The sequence below is a fragment of the Candida pseudojiufengensis genome, assembly GCF_024610245.1.
Source record: "Candida pseudojiufengensis strain CBS 10847 chromosome Unknown scaffold7, whole genome shotgun sequence".
Lineage (NCBI taxonomy): Eukaryota > Fungi > Ascomycota > Pichiomycetes > Serinales > Debaryomycetaceae > Lodderomyces > Lodderomyces pseudojiufengensis.
Window position 1 is genome coordinate 367,266 of NW_026261527.1, and position 21,635 is coordinate 388,900.

The following is a 21,635-nucleotide window of genomic DNA, read 5'->3' on the forward strand; positions in this document are numbered from 1 at the left end:
ATCAACAACATCAACAACAACGTTTAAATTTATTCATTATATTTTAAAAATTATTTTGCTGGTGCTATCATTCTATCAATTATCAATCAATTATTAGGTATTTCTTCCCCTCAATTTCACGTCACTCAATTTTAACGACATTCAACTATCTCAGACATTAGTTGAAAATATTACACAAAATTGAATCTTAAATTTTTGGCAACCAAAAATAAATCAATAAATAATTTACAACCATATTTATTATATTGCAATCAATATAATATTATACCATTATGATATCCAATTCACCAGATGCTTTCCATCAAACAAGAGTTGTACAACTGCAAATCAAATCTTCCAATGTCAAAGTACAACAAATGGAACATAAATCACATAATAATATAATATCTGAATATCAATTAGATATGTTGGAACATTTATTAACAATTGAATTAAAATCATTACCAAATTTATTATTAATTGAACAACAACCAGAAATTAAATTAAGTATGAGACCTTTATTACTAGATTTTTTAATGGAAGTTATAACAATTTTAAATTTATCAAGATCAACTTTTCCCTTAACAGTAAATTTAATTGATAGATATTGTTCAACAAGAATTGTAAAAAAACAACATTATCAATTATTAGGATTAACAAGTTTATGGATAAGTTGTAAAAATTTAGATTCAAAATTTAAAATTCCAACATTAAATGATTTAAGAAAAATTTGTGTTGATTCATATAATAAAGAATTATTTATTGAAATGGAAAAACATATTTTAAAATCTTTAGAATGGCAAATTAATTGTTCTACTTTTGATTCATTTGTTGATGTATTTTTAAATTTATTAATTTCAATTGGTGATACAAATTCTTTAATTATAAAAAAGAATTTTCAAAAAATTAAAATTTCAAGTTATTATTTAGGTGAATTATTTCAATTTTATCCAAATTTATATTTTAATTATTCTTCATCACAAATTGCTATATTATCAATAATGTCAAGTATTTCAACTTTAGTTTTACCTATAAATATTGTTAATATCTTATCATTTTATAATTCATTATTAGATAAACAAACTATACAATTAAATTTAGAAAATTTTCAACAAATTTTTAAATTAATTAAATCATTATCTTTACCAAATAGTATACAACAAAAATATGGTATTACAAATAAAAATTCAAATAATAATACATGTTTTAATAATAATGATGGTTCAAATAATTTAAATAATAATCAAAATAAAAGAAATCAATTAAATAATAGAAATTTACCACCAAAAACTCCAAAAGTTTCAATGCCTTTAACTCCTGGTCCAAGTCCAGAAGAGAAAATTGATAGAAAAAGACGTTGTGATACTCAATTAATGGATCAACTGATGATAAATAATAATAATATTAATAATAACGATAATAATGATAATGCCCAACAAATTCAACATCATGAACATCAACTACAACAACAACAACAACATCAATATGCTGGTAATAGTTTTAATCATCAACATATTAGAAAGAAAAGTTGTATAAATTCAGGTGTTAAAATATAATACATAAATTTAAACTAGAAAAATTTTTAATTCGCCTCCTCTAATTTTCAACTCTCTGAGTTTCTACTAAATATCATAATTAGTGTTGAATGGTATATGTAAATACTTCAAATTGGTATAAAAGGATTAGTTGTTCAATTTTGCGCAAAACGTAAAGAGCTTCTATCAAATTCAATAAACTTAATTAAACTTTAACATTAGACGTGTTTCTCTATATATTATTATAAGAATTTCGATTTCATACTATGAAAATTTCATTTTCTATAAACGAAATTTTCAACACAATTGATATCAATTCAAACAATAAAAATATACTCAGTATTACGTTGCATAAGCCTTTTTCAAAAGTTTATTAAGCCAACAACAATTACTTCTTTTCACTACATTACATCACAATTGTACGTTTTTTGAAATAATAGTTAAAATTTTGAAATTATTTCAATATCGACGTTTCATATCAACATCCGTTAATTTTATCTAAGAATTACTGGAAAATCAAAAATTAACTAAAAAAGTTAAATATTAAATTTAAATAATTTATCATATCTTTGAAATTTAACCTCCTTTTATTCTTATGAAATTTTGAACTTTTATCAAATTTTAGATAATTGTTTATTATTTAATTCTAGATTAGACTAACAAGTTTAAAGAGCAGATTTAATTGATTGGATCAAGATGGGGAAAAAAAGGGGGTTGTTTTATTATTTTCGTATTAGAATTAAAGTGGTTAAAGTCTAAATAATTATTGACCAATTAAAATGAAAAATAAAAAAGTGGATGATCTCTTTCATCAACTTTTATTCAATCCTTTCTCAATTTCATGAGATTGATTGATAGTCAAATGTGAATTGATGAAACCTGTGCTGGTTAATTACAATAGCTTCTCTAGATAAGTAAGAAAGAAAGCCATATTTATTGTATAATCAACAAAGTATTAAGAAAAACACAAGCAAATCTCTCAATAAAATTTAGTCTTGAAATTTTAAAATAGATAGATACAACTTATGCTAAAATAAGACTGAAAAACGTTTTATTCGGTCTAATTTTACACGTATCTATTGTTCCCAGCGTTTCGTTCGTTCGGTTTATTAAAATTGTAAAGACTCATAACTATTTTAACTTTATACAAAGAAGTAAATTTCAAAAAATTGTACTGAATTAATTTACTTATTAAGTAAATTGATAAATCCGCTTAATTTTTATAAGGAGAAGTCTAATAAATTTTTGATCGGATATATTTCAATTTTTATTTGGTAGTTACGTAACAGAAAATAGGAAGTTATTTTAACCGAAAAAAATAACTAAAGGCTCAAATCTTAAAAACGTATTCACCCAGTGTTAGGTAACCATTAAATTTGAAGATCTGTTCTTACAATAAAAGTTAAAATTAAAAATAATAATCGCTAAATATCATTTGTTTAGTTTATTTTTCGGTGGTAACATAGTAACGAAATGATATTCGACATTCTTTACTATTTTATAGAGTTTCAAAAAACTATACATCTAGAGAGATCTAAGATCTTGAATTATATTTAACTTACTTTCCATAATTAAGATTGTAAGAATTAGGATAAAAAATTCATAAATTTGTGTAATTTCAGGTGTAATAATTTAAACAGTCTTAAATCGTTACACTTCTTTTCTTTTTACCTGTGCTACAAACTCTTAAATATTTTAAAGTTTAGATTGATTTCTCAATTGGGGCAAATTTTTTTCATAAGGAATTCGACTAACTATATAATTTTACTACTTACTCTATCTGGGTTTGGACTGAAGGGGGGAGGATAGCTATAACTTTCAATTATAGGAGTAGACAAGGATACTTTCTTTTTAAAGTTAAATTAAAACGGTTTATTTGTGAGGCATCAATTCATTTACATCGTTGAAAAAAATTTTCAATGGTCTCACAAAAGAATATTAGAAGATTTAAGAATTAAGCGTTTTATGTTAGTTAAGATGTTAATTTATATATGGTGATTTAGAATCTCCTTATCTTTGAGTTGAAATATTCAAGATGACATACGATTTTTAATCTTCTTTGTTTCTTTTATTTTGTATAGATTTTAAAAAAGAATCCCATAATTCAGGTATGGCTATAACTAAATGAACAATTGATTTTTAAACATGATAATGCTTATACTCAATGTGATTGATGATCTTTAATAAAATTTTTCATATTTCGAGATTAATCAAAGAAGTATTTAAGTTTTAAACGTTTGATTTATATTAGATTTCGGGCGACGATATAAATATAATAAAGATTAATTTTTTTTGTCTTACATTACAACCATCTAAAAAATCAACTTAATCAAAGAAAAAAAATTGAGTTGATTTTGAACAAGTGAGACAACGTAACAAAGTAACGACTACTAAGTTCGAATTGCGCTGTGACGACTATTCGATTTATACACATCCTTAGAAAGTGCTGGTGTGTTTTCCACATTTAAAAGAAACAATCAAACATTTTGATAAGAAATTTTCGATTACCTAGGAAACGAATTTTTGAAAAAAATAGAACAATAAATTTAAAGTTTCCGTCAGCCTCAGTTTTTGACAGATTAAGATTGTTATGTAGTTCGTTTTGAATAATTCTACTGACAAATTTTAATTTTTCAGACCTAACTTTTTTTGCTTTGCTTTTGCTTTTTATACAAAAGTCCTGTGGTCTCATAAATTTAAAGTTCAACGGTTATTCAGACAAAATTAAGACAATAGAACTTTATTTGAGACTTGAAAATTAAGAAATTACATCTAATCTATAATAAAATCTTTGAAATTAGTGTCAATTTTTATTCAATGTCTGAAGAGTTCAAATTTTACATAATACTGGTACAATCAAAGTATATTTAAACTTCCTATTCTGTATTAGAGCCTGATAATTCCGATCTTTAGTGAAAGGGGTAAACTACAAGACGAAGATCTAACTATTCTTCCTTTATCTTTAACGAAGATGCTATCATCAAAATTACATTGATCTTTTATACCGTAATATGGTGGTATCTAATCAGGTGTTTCTGTTCCTTTCTCCAAAGTTTGATGGACGATATGTTATCCACTCCTTAAACTACCTCCAATTCTAAACTAAAGTAGGAGGCTCAGAACTCAACTGGTTCTATATGTTTCATAACAAGACGTTCGACAAAATGATTAAGGTTATATTGACCAAAAAAAAAAACTGTCGTTCAAATAAATCTTCGTATTCTATATATTTTATAAAAGTTCATGTAAAACATGTTAAACCGTATGAATTCTAAAGAAATTCTATTTTCCATACACTAAACTTATTATTATAATTCAAAAAATAAATCTTATGCATGCATTTATGATTATGTAAAGGTTATGTTATTTTTCTTTTCCAAACTGTGTATATGAAATAATGAAAAAAGGGGAACATTCCATTCATATTGGTTTTATATATATAGTAGAACTCGATATCATATATAATATATTTCGCACGAGGCTATTACTATTTTTGTTCTTTTGTAACTTTCTTTACTCTTACATCCTAAATTTCATGTTTTAATGGATCAGGTTTACCGTTAAATTTAACGCAAGGTAAATTGGAAATCAAATTGTAAAAATCTATTTCTTGCTATGGTCTGGATTCGAATCTTTATGAATTTCGACTATACGTTTAAAGTTATTAACTTTGAACGAAGAAAAAGTAACATAATAATATCTTGAGTACTTAGATCGATTGAAATATTATATTTCTCGATTAAATTTCCGTAAATAGAATAATCAACTGATCGTGTGGACATAGCCGGTAATTTAAATTTATAATCAAGGTAAGTAATTGTAACTTCTTCTTCTTTTTTGTTTTTTCATTCGTTCACAAACAATCATTATGATTGAGTCTATAAGTCCATTGGAATACCGTTGAAAATTTCATGATGAAATATTAAACACAATATAAAAAGGAATAATAAGAGCTTTAAATATGATGATATTTTTAGATTGTACTTAAAATTTATTTATCTGATTTTTTCATTTTCATCACAAAATTCAAATTTTTCAACAACTTTTTAATACCGTATGTAAGTTTTTTATTATGATTATTCATTATTCTTGACACCAAGCTCAATCTAAGTTCTATCTTTCTATACGCTACTCCTCATGTAAGTGTTTTTCTCACTTGTCAACCCTACTAACTATCAACCTATTCCATAAAAATAGACGAAATGAAAACGCAATTGTATTGTTGTTTATTCTTTTTTGGACAGAAGAATTAAGCTCAAAATATTTTCACACAAAACGATCAAAAACAATTGGAAAGAAAGATTTTAGTGCAAGTAGAATGTTACTCAAAACACAAAAGAGTTTACAAAAAGTTATAAGTTCAAAGGAATCATGTGGTTCAAAGGGATAGAAAACAAAAAGAGTATAATGTAAACTCATTGATAGATTAAACTTAGTTTTAATTGTATTACTTCTAGAATTCTCAAACAATTGACAGATTGAAGATGGATTTTAATCTTAAAACACTGCTTATAAGCTTATATAAGGAACGTATTAAATAATTAAAGAAATATGGTAATACAGTGTCTCATAAATTTGTCTCATTAATTTCTTTTTTACTTTGTTATAGTTCTATCTCTTATAAATTTTGTCTTAAATCAAAGACAAGTTTCGTATAATTTAAGAAATAAGTTGAATATTAAAAGGAGGTCTATAGCAATATTAAAAATTGGTACTGGTTGTTGTAAAATAAATTTCTCGGACTAACTTCAAATGGTTAAGATTATATACACTAAGGATTTGTTCCATGATTGCTGTTGTATTGAGTTTACTATTTTGTATAATTTCAGTTAGTTTTGTACAATCATTTAATTATCTTTGTACTGAACTTTGGTTTAATTTTAGAATAATACCATACTATTTTGTATAGTTTAGCTTTTAAATTCGTAAATATAAAATTGGTTATATATTTTTACATTTAGACTTTTAATATTCTTGTATGAAAGTAAAAGGTTCAACAAGTAAGTAACAAAATTGTTGAAAATCTAATATATACGTTTATAGACATTAATTAGTTCTTCGTTAACTATCATCTACAACTATTAAATCTAAGAACTTTCTTAGAATTGAATTAGCTTGCTTGATGGAAATAAGTGTTAAAAACCAAAAGAATTTGATTTAAAAGTAGGTAAAAGTGACTCCTTAAATTCATAAAGTGTTTTCTGATTATATAAATTTCAAAATTCATGTAATAAAGTTTATCAATTTTTCAATTTAATACTTGATACATCTTTTAAAATAGTGTGGAATTTGGTGAAGTTAAAAACTCGAAACAAAAAAAAACCTCTTAATTTCAGGAATTTTCAATTTATAGTAGTTAAATTTTTCAGACACAATTTTCAGAATATATATTGACGGATAAAATGAGAATAGCCTACATTAGGGATGATCAGATAGTGATTTGAGTCATTACATCTAATAACCAATACCTCAATCTTAACATAGTAGCTATTTACCAGTGGTTTAAAGAACCTAGTTCAAATTGTATAGCAATCTCTATCAAATTAAACTAGCCCGACTCTTCAACTTTCTTGAATATATTGTGAATACCAATATAGCGTGATGAAAAAAAAGGTAAATAAAAAAATTATATCCATCAAAAAACAATCAATGTCACCACCTTCAAATAAGAGACAAAAACTACTGAAAAATGAATATACAGGCTATGTAACAAAACCAAATGATAAAATTGATGAAATTGAAAATGAAACATCACCAATTGAATTTTTTAAAAATTATATAAGTAAAAGAAAACCAGTTAAATTTAATAAACAATATTTTAAAACTTGTTCAACTAACTCGGATGGAGTAATTTCAAATTTATCAAAATTTAAATTTAAAAATTTATTAAATACTTTAAATTATAATGAAGATATAAATTTACAAATTGAAGAAAAATTTCAAGGTGGGTTTGGATTAGGTAAAAAAAGACAATATATGAATATTATTGAATTATTTGATGAATTAGAAAATGGTGAAAGAGATATTTATTTAACTACTCAATATAAGATTGGGAATGATAATGAAGATAATGATGAGGATGATAAAGTGAGGTTCGATAAGGTCGCAGCCGAGTTGGATGATGAAGAGGAAGAAGAAGATGACGAGGATGAGGATGATGAACAAATAAAGGTTGAAAACATGTCTAATACATCATCAATTGATATGAATAACTTGAAAGATGATTTTGATGATATTGAAGACGATTATGAAGAAGAAGAAGATAATGATGATAATATACATTTAGAAAAACAAATTGAATATAAACAAAGAATAGAAGAATTATATCAACCACCATTAACAAATTTAGCAAATTCATCAATATTACCAACAAATCCAACAATAATCCCCAAATTAATAACTCAACAGATAAATCTTTGGATGGGGAAAATATCAACAAATACAAAGTTCGACATTGATCTTTCATCATCATTAGAATCATTAAATAATAATAGATCAATTCCTTCAAATGGTACAAGTTCAGGATTACATCATGATCATGCTGATAATTTATATATACTTGTTCAAGGTTTAAAAAGATTTACAATTTTTTCACCAATTGATTGTGAAAATTTATTTACTGTGGGGAAAATTTTTAAAATTTTTAATAATGGTATTATTGATTATGATAATTCTACAAATTCAAATTGGAAATCAATTAGAGATGATGGTGCTATTATTGAGGAGATACTACATTGGGAAAAAGCAAAAGCTACTGATCCTAAAGAAATTGAAAGATTAGATGAACTTATAGCCAAACATGAAGAACAACAAAAATTAAATAAAGATGAAAAAGAAAAAAGTGATTCATCGATTTCGAACGATCCACCTAGTTTTTCAAAAATTCCTCCTGCTTTATTACATCTTGATGAAATATCAGATCCAAAAATTAAACAGCATTTAGTTGAGTTTGCAAATAAATATTTTCCTGGTTTTTTAAAATTAAATAAAATGACTGTTTGGTTATATCCTGGTGAAATGCTTTATTTACCGGCAGGTTGGTTTCATGAAGTTTCAAGTTTTGGTGATGATGACAATGATGAAGATGAAGAAGATAATGAATCTTTGAAAGATAAAATTGAAAAATTTAATGAAAAATCTTCAAATATTCATATTGCTTTAAATTACTGGTTTATACCTCCAAATAATTTGGATTTTAATAAACCTTACCAGGATTCTTATTGGGAAGAAGATTGGAAGATAACTAAAGACGCACTTAATGAATTAGGGAAAAATATGCATAGTTAACGATAATGAAATATTTATTTATTTAATTCTATAGGTTTTGGAACGCCGCAGGCGATACTTCTTCCAATTTAAATTGCAGCTGACATTTTTTTCCTTGTGGGTCAGTTGGTAGCTCAATAAATTGTTGCATAATTTTTAATAAGATTGTCGTAAATTTTGCTGCGAAACATACTTAAGTAGTGCATATGGGCAGTTAGTGAAACTTGGAATTAAATTGCGCTTTTTTTGTAACAACTCCGCTCGCTCGGAAATGTTACTAAATTTGGACCTGTAGTTATATGGTTCTAGCCCTAACCTTTTACTCAACTTTTTTTTCTTTTCTTTTTGATCAATAAGACGTCTACTAAACACAACTAATTATCTATGGACAAGAAAAACAGAATAACGTCATTGAGTTGGCTAAATTTTGCCTTATTGTGAATTCTACGTTGAATTCTTTGCCATCCCTAAAGAGTTTTAAGCTATCTATCTTAATCACTATTTTGCTTGATTGTGGTTGTAGGTGTGATATGAGTTGATAAACTCACTTTGTTAATAATTGACTCAATAATCTTGATACACCCCCAATTTTATAAGAATATAGAACGTATTGCATATAAGAAGTAATTAATCTATTTAATTTTTATCGTAAATATTATATTGATTTAACTTTTTCTAAGATAAGCAATCAATTTAAAATTCTAATTGGAGCGTTATCGGCAATCTAACAATTTGAAATTTTTCAATAAGATCTAAGGGAGTTTAAGTAAAAGAAGTGAATGAAATTGTATCATATCTAATACAACTGATTTATAGCTAAGTGGTTCATGACAGAGATTTAGTCAATCAACAAGTAGTAGTAGCAATTCTGGAATTGCCTTTAAAGAAAAGAAGATAATCCACACCAAATTATTATAATTAGAGTAACACCCCTAATTAGGCATTTGTTTATATTATTAGGTTACTAAACTAAATTAAAAATAGATTTAAAATTTTAATTATGATACTGATTGAATCTCTTGCATTAATTTTTAATTACCAGAACAATATGAACACATGTTAAATAGTTCGATGAAGAGGTGAAAAGTAGGCATGTTGAACTAACCCTTCGATCGAGATGCTTTTAAGAATTTACAGAGCACCCATTGATTTGGTCATCTCTGTCTAATCGTTCTGGTCAAGTTGTGCTTATTATCATTCATAAATAGATGTATCTTTTATTTTGTGTTTATCTTTAAAAATCTAATCAATCTTTCACCTTATAAGTTTTTGATATCAATTCAATCCTTTTTCTTGATATAGATTAAGATAAGTACTGTATATAATACTTAATAAATAGGAGAGAGGCACAATTATTTAATTTTCAGTTTGAGCATAAATACACTACCTATTGATAAATTTATTAATGTATTACGTATTTACTATTAGTACTGTATAGTTAATTAATCCTTAACTACTGAGTACTAATGTTAATAGAATATTTATTTATATCCTTTTATAAAATTTACAACTAAAATTTATAATTAAATTAATAACATCACATCTTTACAGCACAACTAAATATTGAAATCAGAACAAGAAGATTACCAATATAAACTTATTACAAGTAAAAGAATAAACTCACACTAACTCCAATCATTTTATCATCACACATATTTTTTTATATTTTCATTTTTTTTATAAATCAATATATTCAAAACAATACCATTCTTTTATTAAAATAAAATTTTTATATTGAATCAAATAACTTTGTTATATTACGTTTAATTTCAATTCATTATAAGAACAACACTCTTCAACTGAAGCATACATATTCATATAAACTTTGACAAATATTTTACTATCATTTGTTAAAGAAATCATCAATCAGATCAATCCATAAATCAATTTTTTTTTATCAAAAAAAGGTTGAAGAAGTTGTATTTCATAACACACTCACTCCATATATATTCATAGATCAATACCACCACTTCTTATCAATTTTTGATTGTTTTCATACAATATTATTTTTTTGTTTTTTTTTTTTTCACAACCATTATACATCTTTATTATTGATAATGAACTAAACTCCATTTAAGGAATTTTTCGTTTACGACTAAGAAGAGAATTAGAACAGGAATTTATATCACATATTAGAAAGAAAGGAATATTAATCAAAAGTCTTTCTTTCATACATTTACGACTCTTTTATTTTATATATTAATTTCACATTTTATTTTCAAGGATTTCTAAGAGGTTACTTTAAATAATTATTTGAATCAACAAAACATATAACGAATCATATTTTTTATATCATATATTGTCAATTTTTGTATATTAAAACTTAAAAAAAAGGATTAAAAAAAACACATAAAGGTATTTCAATTTTATTAATTTTCATTTATAAAGAATTCAAACTATATTTTTAAAGAGGTTACGAATTAAATTCTTGTATATTATTATCATTTACACACTTGGATTTTAAGATTATTGACTAATTGAAGAATCCAAAAATATCAACAGAAAAGATTGTCAAAAATTAATTTGAGGTCTAGATCAGAAATCAAACAAAAAAACTACTTGTTGGAATCAATTTTGTAACATAAGTTTCAAATCAATTTCAATTTGTAAAAAATTAACATGGCATTAGCTGATAGACGTCCAATGGCTTTGCCAACTACAGCCTCACCAATCTCACCATCATTCAATCCAAACACTTTAGGAGTTTCATCAAAATCTAGAAACAATAGTTTACCTTTAAAACCAACTGAGGAAGAAAATTTAGATGAAACTGAACAAACTGAACAAGCAGATGTAGATCTAGAAGAAGCAACTGAGAATAGAAATGAAGCTAACGAGGAAGAAGAAGATGAGGATGAGGATGACAAACAGTCAATCTCATCAGAATTGGAGAAAATGGAGATTCAAAATGAAAATGATCTAGAAAATTCATCAACTTCAAGAAGTGCTTCTCCAGATTCAATTTTAGATAAAAATAAATCTGCTACAAGAGAATCTACACCTCCAACTACAATTTCAACTCCACCATCTTCTCAAGGTGATACAGGTAATGGATCAACCAGTAAAGATAAAAAAGAAAAGGTTAAAAAACCAAAACCAATTTCAAGAGCTCCTATTGCAACAGGTATTTCTACTGCTATTCCAGTTACTGGTGAAAAACCAAAACCAGAACAAAAAGGTGATGCTTCACTAGAAGATGATGTATTGTTTGCCATATTTGTTATCTTATATGAGAGAGATCCAGAAGGTCAAGGTTTTACTGTTAAACAAATTTGTGATATATTAGTTGAAGAACATCCACTGATTGCTCAATTATCAACTAAAACTTCAAATTTGGTTAGTGCTAAATTAAATGCTTATGTTAAAAGAGTAGAAAAAGGAGATACTAGTTTAAAATATGCTATATCAAGAGATTGGGCTGATGCTTCGCCAAAAAGAATGGTTTATGTTTATCGTGGTATATTAGCTCCAGGATTTGAAATTGTAGCTAAAAAATTAATGGATGAAATTAAACAACAAAGAGGTGAAGAACAAGCTCAACTTCAAGCAGAAGCAGAAGCACAAGCAGATTCTCAATTAGATGGTAAATCAAATGATGAAAAATCATCGGTTGCTACTTCACCAAAGTCATCAAGTAAAAAAATTTTAAAAGATTTACCACTTTCAAATTCATTAACTGATGATTCATTGGAATTAGGTAAACAAGCATCATTGGCCAAACCAAGAAGACAAACAATGTATGATTTAGGTATTACAAAACATTCATTTTTTGAAACTGGAGGTCCGGGTTTTGATAAATCTAATTTATTTGTTCCATATTCTTCAGCTCCTGTTACTGCTGCTTTAAATGAAGTTTCTACAACAGATTCGTTTAAAGATCCATTAGATATGGAATTGGATGATGAAGAATTTGAAGGAGTTTTTGCAGATAGTGATCAAGATGAAGATATTGATGATTCAAATTTAATAGAAACTATTCGTAAAAATGGTAAAAGATCAAAATCAATGTCTTATTTGTCAATGACTAAAAAGACTAAAGTTTTAACTGCTGCTGCTGCTGCTCCAAGAGCTTCACGTGCTCCTAGTTCACATAGTCCAAATGCTGCTGCTGCTGCTGCTGCTTTACATGCTGCAGCATTAAGAGCTATTTCCAGAAGTACACCAACTTCAAAAGATACAGACACTAATAAAAAATGGTTAAATGTCATTAGATCTGGATTTTTAAGTCAAGATATTGGAACTCCTGAAGATACTAAATTATCTGATCTTGATAAATTTTTTGCTTAAAAAGGCTGCAAATCTTTTCTACAATAAAAAACTAAAAAAAAATTGTATTATGAGTTAATGACTTTTATTTTCTAAATTAAAAAGAATAAATTTATATTATTTTGATTTCATTAATTATTTAGTCTCTAATGAGTTTTCTAATATATTGTTCTTTTAACTTTCAGTATTCATGATATCTCAGATTCTTGATGAACTGATAGTCACTACCAATTGCGATTCGTAAATTTTCAGACCATTTCAAATGAGATCAGACATACAAGCATCATTGCATGTTCAAACAATGTATTGGCATACGAAGTATAATTCAATATAGAAGAAACTATATAATGTCAAACGGAACAAAACGAATAGGTCTGCCATTAGAAAATAAGGAATATAAACAAGCCCATCAAAAATCAGTTACTAGAGATGCCAATGGATTTAGATTAAGACAACAAGAGATTGATAAATCAATACGATTAGATGATGATCCTGAAAACTCAGGGAATAATTATGGACATCATAAAACTATAGAAGAAAAAGAAGCAGAAGGAGCAGAATATATAATAGAAGGAAATTTAAGAAAAGTAACTCCATATTATTATACATATATGACATATTGTAAATTAAGATGGAGAGATCGTACATTATTAGATATTTTTATTGAAGAATTTAGAGATAGAACTCCAGAAACTTATAAAAAGGCAATAGAATCAGGTCAAGTTAAATTAAATTTAAAAATTGCAAATTTACAAACAATTGTTAAAAATGGAGATTTAATTACTCACCGTGGATTTAGAAGAGAAGCTCCAATAAGTTCAAAACCAATAAAAATTGTATTTGAAAATGATGATTTATTAATTATTGATAAACCAAGTGGTATACCTGTTCATCCAGCAGGTAGATATAGATATAATACCGTTACTAAAATTTTACAACATGAATTTAAAAAAACTGTTCATCCTTGTAATAGATTAGATAGATTAACTTCTGGTTTAATGTTTTTAGGTAAAACAAGTAAAGGTTCAAATGAATTTATGAAACAAATTCGAGATAGAAATGTTTCAAAATATTATATTGCAAGAGTTAAAGGAAAATTTCCAACTAAGGATATTATTGTTGAGAAACCAATTTTCACAATAAGTCCGAAACATACATTAAATGTTGTTGATGAAAAACAAGGAAAAGAAGCTAAAACAGAATTTAGAAGAGTTTCATATGATCCAATAACTAATACTAGTGTGATAACTTGTCATCCATTAACTGGACGAACTCATCAAATAAGAGTTCATTTACAATACATAGGATATCCTATAGCTAATGATCCATTATATTCTAATTCATATATTTGGGGTGATAATTTAGGTAAAGATGGTATAGCTGATTTAGAAGATGTTAAAAATAAAATAGATTCAATTGGTAAAACAAAAGCAGCATCAAGTTGGATACTACCGAATGAAAAAGGTGAAATTCTAACAAACGAATTATGTCCACATACTGGATTACAATTATATACTGATCCTGGAAGAAATGATTTAGAATTATGGTTACATGCTTATCAATATGAAGCAGATGATGGTTCTTGGTCTTATAAGACACAATATCCTGAATGGGCAATTGAACCAAGTAGAAAATTTATGGAATTAGCTATACAAGAAGCTAAAAAATGTGGAGAAACTCAAACTCAATTTAATGTTGGTTCAGTTTTAGTTTTAAATGGTGAAATTTTATCTACTGGTTATTCAAGAGAAATTGAAGGAAATACTCATGCAGAACAAAATGCATTAACAAAATATTTTAATAAAAATGGTACTTATGAAGTACCTCCAGGAACTGAAATTTTTACAACTATGGAACCTTGTTCTTTAAGATTGAGTGGGAATTTACCTTGTGTTGATAGAATTATTGAACAACCAAATATTAAATCTGTTTTCGTTGGTGTTGTTGAACCTGATGTATTTGTTAAAAATAATTCTTCATATAAGAAATTATCAAATAAAAATATTGCATATATTCATATACCAGGTTATGAAGATGAATGTCTAGAAATAGCGAAAAGAGGTCATGAAAAAATTGAGAAAATTCAAGAGTCCAAATAATCTTTTAAAATTCATAACATTCATTAAATTTATAAATATAGTAGTCTTATAAATAAAGATTAATTTTCTTCATCACTCAAATCAACAACCACTTCCTTTTTAGCGTAAACATAAATATTTCTTCTATTTCTATTCGGATTTGTACTTAATGATGCAACATTAGTTTCTGAAGAAGCTGAGTTTGAATTTGAATTTGAATTCAGCATTTCTACATTGTGTGGTCTTTGAGAATTCAAGTTTGATGTATTAGTAATTGTGTTTGAATTTCCGTGATTTTCCCCATTATTTTCAACTCTATTGGAAGCTTGGGTCGAAACACTTACAGATCTAGGAATAGCAAACCCAGCAGCTATAATACTATCTGTAAGTGATATGAAAGCTAATTTTGAAGCTTGATAAGCTTTAAATATTTTATTTGAATTATTTTCTTTCGTTGGTGATGACGTCAGTCGTGTTTTGTACTCTTGAGTTAGTCTTGCATGTTCATTGTTTTCATTGTCAGTCCTTCTGGCATTTCCGTTTTCATCATCATCATCATTTCCTTCATCGTCAGATCCATCTCGTGGAATTTGCTCTTCCACAAATAATTCAAATCTATCTAGCTCATATGATTCATCTTCATAAAATCTTCTACCCAATACCCCTTCTTTTTCTTTTGCTTTCATGATTAAATTAAACTTATTACACCACTCCCACGGTATAACGACTCCAATCACATAATTTACAACTGAAAAAACTTCGGATAACTCATATATAAAAGCATTTGAAACATCAGCAATGAAAAAAGCAACAGGACTATAAATCAAAATTAATGTCAATAATGTCAAAAGCCAAATTCTTCTATTCGCTATAATGATTTGTATTTTACTTATGAAATAAACAGTTATAATGGCTGAATAACATAAAGCCATAGCAATTCTAACCAAATAAATAAAAGCAGGTAATATATCACCAGCTTCATCATTTGTACTAAATGAATAAAATTGTGATACTCCCCATATGACTTGAGATGTTAAAGTAGCAAATAATCCAATATAAAATGTCAATCTTTTATCTTTTTGTCTTTGAAATAATCTCATAATAATTTGAACTTGATTTACTTGTAATAATAAGACTACTATAAGATCAATTATATTTATAGCTTTATTTCCATTTATTTCATTTAATAATTTCGCTCCATGTAAATAACCTTCTCTTTGTTGAACGTGTAAAATAATAATTGATTTTATAACAACGACTAACATGTAAACAGATGATAATAAAGTAGAAGCTTTTAAAAGCCAAGAAGGTTTGATGGTATAATTTGTAAGGACAAAAATGGTCAAAAACCAAGTTATGACAGCAGACACAGCAATAGCATATATGATTGAAACAACACTATAACTAAAAGAGCCTCTGATGTTATTTTGAGTAAAATCAAACCATGAATCTGCAACTAACGGCAATGGTTCAGTGAATTTATCTATGACTAGCCCCACATTAGTATTTAATACTGGTATCATGTCTTTGTAACAGTTTTGTTGATATATTGCTTTTGATATATACTGCACCGGGAAATCAAACATATGCGATATTATCATTCCTTCATTTAACTCGATTTGTTTACATGATGGATAAGGTTCATCACCCCACCATGTGTTTCTCCAGTACATTATAGATTTATTTTCTTTTCAAATTTGAATAAGTGTATTAGCAACTTTTATTTAATGAGTAAACCATCTCATATAATAGGAATAACGTTATACTGTGTTGAGTATTGAATCAATAGTTCAGGTATTAGCCAAATTTGAATGACAATTTGAATGAAATAAAATAAATTTATTTTTTTCCCGATAAAGAAGATTTGATTTTTTCAGATCAAACGAATTTGAAATTAGGTTGCCATAGATCAATACACTTTGCATTCATACTACTTCATAAATAACTTTTTGAATTGGGGAAGCTTTGAAAATTATTAATCAAATGTGCTAATGAAGCCGTGAATTAAAGGGAGACAATTATCATAAGAAATTTAATCATCATATAATATTATGGCAGCATTTATTCAAAATGAATCTGAATCTAATCCGAATAATGAACAAATACTACAGAGTGTTCACTTGCTGCCTCATAAGACATTAAACAAAAACGACAACAATAACAACAATACTCATCAAAGAAATGAATCCTCGTATTCCAGGAATTTTTCACTTCTTGATTGTTATGAAGCAGAATCACCTTCTCAAAGAGATAGCTATGTCGAGATTAACTCAATTGATCATGATGAAATAAATGCTCAAATAAACGGACTCAACATAAGTCATACACCGAGTAATAAGGGCAGTAGTAACAACTTTGATGAGAGTGACGGAACAATTCGATTAGATCAGAAATCGTCTTTAAACACAAATGGCACAAGTCGGAGATCATACATAAAACCTACCACCTCAATTTCAGATAAACATATACTCAAATCAAAGTTTGATAGATATGGATTCAAAAAAGTTTCATCTCAAAGTACAATTACTATAAACGAATACAATAAATGGTTTGCAGAATATTCTGAATATTCAATAAGGCGAAAAAGAAAATGGGAAATATTATTAAAGAATAATGGACTACTATACAAGTCAAGTGAAATAGATTCAATTGATCAAAATGTAGTACCTACGCGGTTTCCACCCAAGTCTGATAAAGTGAAAAAATTGGTAAGGAAAGGTATACCGCCTGAATGGAGAGGAAATGCATGGTTTTATTACGCAGGTGGAAATGAAAAACTATCTAATTCAAACATTACATACGATCAATTGGTAGAAGTTACACAAGACATTAAGAATAAAGATACAGAAATTATAGAGAGGGATTTATTCAGAACATTTCCAGATAACATTTATTTCAATTCATCAATACTAAAAGATGATCAAGATAAATATACATCATCAGCTTCATCTCTTGCTAATTCAGCCACAAATGAAAGAGAGGAAACTGAACTAATTAAATCCTTGAGAAGAGTCCTAGTGGCATTTGCTCATTATCAACCACAAATTGGTTATTGTCAGTCATTGAACTTTTTAGCAGGACTATTATTATTATTCATGAATGAGGAAAAATCTTTTTGGATGTTGGTTATATTAACAGAACGAATTATACCAAAAGTACATCTGGCAAATTTGGAAGGAGTACATACTGATCAAGGAGTTTTGATGTTATGTGTCAAGGAATATATACCTGACTTGTGGGATATCTTAGGCACAAATTTTGAGGGAGAAAAATTGAAAGAAGATAAGATATTGACAAGACTACCTCCTGTGACGTTAGTTACATCTTCATGGTTTATGTCCTTATTTGTTGGCATTCTACCAATTGAAACCGTTTTAAGAGTCTGGGATATCTTATTTTATGAAAATAGTAAAACAATTTTTAGAATATCATTAACAATATTTAAACTATGTTTAGATTCTCCCGAATTTCAAGCAAGTAACAAAGGAGGTGAAGAAAATGAACAAATCGAATTGTTTCAATTTACACAAAATTTTCCTAAAAAGCTTTTAGATCCAAATAATTTGATTGATCATTGTTTTAAAAAAATTGGTGGATATGGGTTTGGTTCTTTATCACAAGATGAAATTAATAAATGTAGAACTTTTGTTGCAAAACAAAGAGAGAAAATGAAATCAAATAAGTTGAAAGATTTAACTGGAATGACAGAAGAAGAGCGAAAGACTTTATCTCTGTCAGCATTATATGATGAAGATTTGAATGGAGAAGATAATATTCACGACATTTATGGCTTTCATAGACCAATTATGAGTGGTATTGTTTGGAATAAGAGTATAAGTGATAAAGTCAGAAAAAGGTTTTCCGGTAAAAAAAGGACATGATTAAAAATAGTAAATTCTATAATGATATATTGAATAAAAATGGTAATGATAGATATTTTTACACACCACGATGTTTTAAGGCTGTTTATGTTATACCTTTGTAGATAGCGTCACTAACTTTTACTACATCGTTAATTTCTTTCACGTCATGGACTCTAATTATGTCGGTATGTTGTTCAATACACGCAGTTACAGTTGCAGCTGTGGCCATCATTCTATCTGCAGGTATGTTTTCGTCTTGTTTTATGATTGTTCCTAAGAATTTCTTTCTCGAGGTTCCTATTAACAAACTCATTCCGTTGAAGCTCAAATATTTATGCTTGTGATTTTGTTGAGAATTTGAAGATTCTATCGATTCATTGACTTGTATTGAGTATTTTTTAAAAAACGATGCATTTTGTATTAATCCTAAATTTTGTTGCAAATTTTTAGCAAATCCAACGCCTGGATCTAGTATGATCTGCCATTTTTTGACACCACGAGAAAACGCTTTAAAAATCTGGGATGATATCTCTCTTGACACTCCATTCAATAAATTTGTTAATTCGGGTTTCAAAGTTATTTCCTCTTGACCGACTTTTGGGTTAATAATGAATTCGATTATGTCATCATTTTTATTTGGTTCATATTTTGTTAGAGTTGACATTGTTTTTGGTGTACCTCTTGTATGATTCATGATATAAGGGCATCCAAATTCCGCAACGACGTCAAACATATTCTCATCGTATTTACCCATTGAAATGTCATTTATTACATCCGCACCAGCTATTAAACATTCCTTAGCAACAGCTGATCTGTAAGTGTCTATGGATATTATTACATTTGACACTTTTGAATTTGAGGAATTTCGAATTTTTTCAACTAGTGGTAATACTCTAGCTATTTCTTCTTCTTCAGGAGGTTCAACACTACCGGGTCTTGTAGACACTCCACCAATATCAATAATTTGAGCGCCTTGATCGATCATTTTCTCAACTTCAACCACAACTTTATCCAACTCGTTATTGTAATATTTACCAACATCACTGAATGAGTCTGGTGTCATATTTAGTATACCCATAATCAAAGTAGGTGATTGAAAATTAATTTGATCAAATTTGAGTATATTTTCGTTGGTAGATAATCTCGGTACTGGATTAATTTGTAGTAGTCTTGAATGTTCTTGTATATCTGTGTCAGGTTCATTCATAAGTAGTTGTTGCAAATGATCATGTATTGGTTCCGCACTAATAGGATGAATTTGATCTGGTGGTATTAATTCGCATAAAGGTTGAAGAACAAATGTTCTCTCCAACATGAGTTTGTGAGGTATGATCAAGTCTTTTGTATTCAATTGGACATTATCATATAATAATATATCTAGGTCAATAGATCTTGGGCCATTATCTATCTGTTTTTCTCGTTGTATATGATTATATTCAATCTTTTTCAAAATGTCCAACAATTCATTTGGTGAATAATCATTGAATGAAACTTTTATAACACCATTTAAAAAATCAGATTGATTCAAAACATACATTGGTTTTGAGATATAAAGCGACGAAGTGGCTTCAAGTCGTATCTTGTAATGCAGTAATAAGCCTATAGCTTCATTTATATTTCGAATTTGATCTCCCACGTTTGAACCCACCGCTATGAATGCCTCATGCTCTCCAGTAAAATCATTAATAGCTAAATCTTCCACAGGCAAGTCAAACCCAACTTCTGAAGATGACTTGTCAGCTGATGAAAAATCATCATCGACAGCATCTCTGAAAGTCTCTTGTGTAACTAAAGAACTTACCCCAACACCTTCGACATGACTGAAAGCATTTGGTTTGGTCGCTTTGACATCAACGGCCGCAATACCAAGTTTTCCATATTTTTGAAATACTAAATGACCTATCTTGAACACCAACGCTTCCACGGTTTTGAAATTTGAATTCTCAACATAATTCACAATATCGGCAATAATTTTGTGGAAATCTAATTTGATATCATCCTTAAATATTTTGAATTCCAAATCAACATCGACAATTTGTTTTTGATATCTTTCGAAAGTGAAGACTCCGATAATTGTTAATAATCTTAATTTGTTTACCCTATAAAAGTCCGAAATATGCTTATTGGAAGTACCATTGTTTCGCGTTACTTCATACTCAACTGATTCAGCTCTTATCTCTGATTTTGGACTGTTTATTTTGATATTTGCAACTTGGCCCTCTCCCTTTGTTTCATTCAACACTATAGAACTAATTGACTCCGCTATATTCCCCAAGGATTTAAAATTTTTGTGTTCATTTGATTTCATGAAATCTGATATGTTTCTAGTTAAAACCGCATAATTAACACTATACTTCAAATTGTCAGTGATTGAAGCTTTTTGGAAATCAGTTTTGACTGATACTGATATGTTTATAGGTTGTGGAGTCGGTCTATTCCATGCATCTTTACCGGTAATTGCAGTAGCCGAAATCTCTTTAACAAAAACCAGATCTGTAGCCATTAAGGGAGAGCTATGAAAAAGATGATTGAATGAGATGGATTTTTTAATTGCAACCCAATTGGGCCTTGTTAAATATGAAAACAAAATTTTGAGTAATCAACAGATTTGGATGAATCCTTTGAGAGGTCCAATTTTTCAATTAATT

The 21,635-nt window shown here is 27.6% G+C and overlaps 7 protein-coding genes across 7 annotated transcripts; 5 read left to right on the plus strand and 2 right to left on the minus strand. All coding sequences in view use genetic code 12, as the record gives it.

Moving 5' to 3' along the window:
* Positions 1-272: 272 nt before the first annotated feature.
* On the plus strand, positions 273-1,535 carry CLN3 (cyclin; the record flags this gene model as incomplete). The annotated part of the gene is made up of 1 exon (XM_051756788.1): positions 273-1,535. The coding sequence occupies one exon, from the start codon at positions 273-275 to the stop codon at positions 1,533-1,535; it is 1,263 nt and encodes a 420-aa protein (XP_051615125.1).
* Positions 1,536-7,163: 5,628 nt separating this feature from the next.
* Positions 7,164-8,801, plus strand: KGF55_002138 (uncharacterized protein; the record flags this gene model as incomplete). Its single annotated transcript, XM_051756789.1, has 1 exon — positions 7,164-8,801. The coding sequence occupies one exon, from the start codon at positions 7,164-7,166 to the stop codon at positions 8,799-8,801; it is 1,638 nt and encodes a 545-aa protein (XP_051615126.1).
* Positions 8,802-11,399: 2,598 nt separating this feature from the next.
* GDS1 (Gds1p) lies at positions 11,400-13,067 on the plus strand (the record flags this gene model as incomplete). The annotated part of the gene is made up of 1 exon (XM_051756790.1): positions 11,400-13,067. One exon carries the CDS (start codon positions 11,400-11,402, stop codon positions 13,065-13,067), a length of 1,668 nt encoding a protein of 555 aa, XP_051615127.1.
* Positions 13,068-13,393: 326 nt separating this feature from the next.
* KGF55_002140 (bifunctional DRAP deaminase/tRNA pseudouridine synthase) lies at positions 13,394-15,145 on the plus strand (the record flags this gene model as incomplete). Its single annotated transcript, XM_051756791.1, has 1 exon — positions 13,394-15,145. The coding sequence occupies one exon, from the start codon at positions 13,394-13,396 to the stop codon at positions 15,143-15,145; it is 1,752 nt and encodes a 583-aa protein (XP_051615128.1).
* Positions 15,146-15,204: 59 nt separating this feature from the next.
* On the minus strand, positions 15,205-16,647 carry RIM21 (Rim21p; the record flags this gene model as incomplete). Its single annotated transcript, XM_051756792.1, has 1 exon — positions 15,205-16,647. One exon carries the CDS (start codon positions 16,645-16,647, stop codon positions 15,205-15,207), a length of 1,443 nt encoding a protein of 480 aa, XP_051615129.1.
* Positions 16,648-17,175: 528 nt separating this feature from the next.
* KGF55_002142 (Rab GTPase-activating protein) lies at positions 17,176-19,005 on the plus strand (the record flags this gene model as incomplete). The annotated part of the gene is made up of 1 exon (XM_051756793.1): positions 17,176-19,005. One exon carries the CDS (start codon positions 17,176-17,178, stop codon positions 19,003-19,005), a length of 1,830 nt encoding a protein of 609 aa, XP_051615130.1.
* An 85-nt stretch (positions 19,006-19,090) lies between these two features.
* FOL1 (trifunctional dihydropteroate synthetase/dihydrohydroxymethylpterin pyrophosphokinase/dihydroneopterin aldolase) lies at positions 19,091-21,490 on the minus strand (the record flags this gene model as incomplete). The annotated part of the gene is made up of 1 exon (XM_051756794.1): positions 19,091-21,490. One exon carries the CDS (start codon positions 21,488-21,490, stop codon positions 19,091-19,093), a length of 2,400 nt encoding a protein of 799 aa, XP_051615131.1.
* Positions 21,491-21,635: the final 145 nt, after the last annotated feature.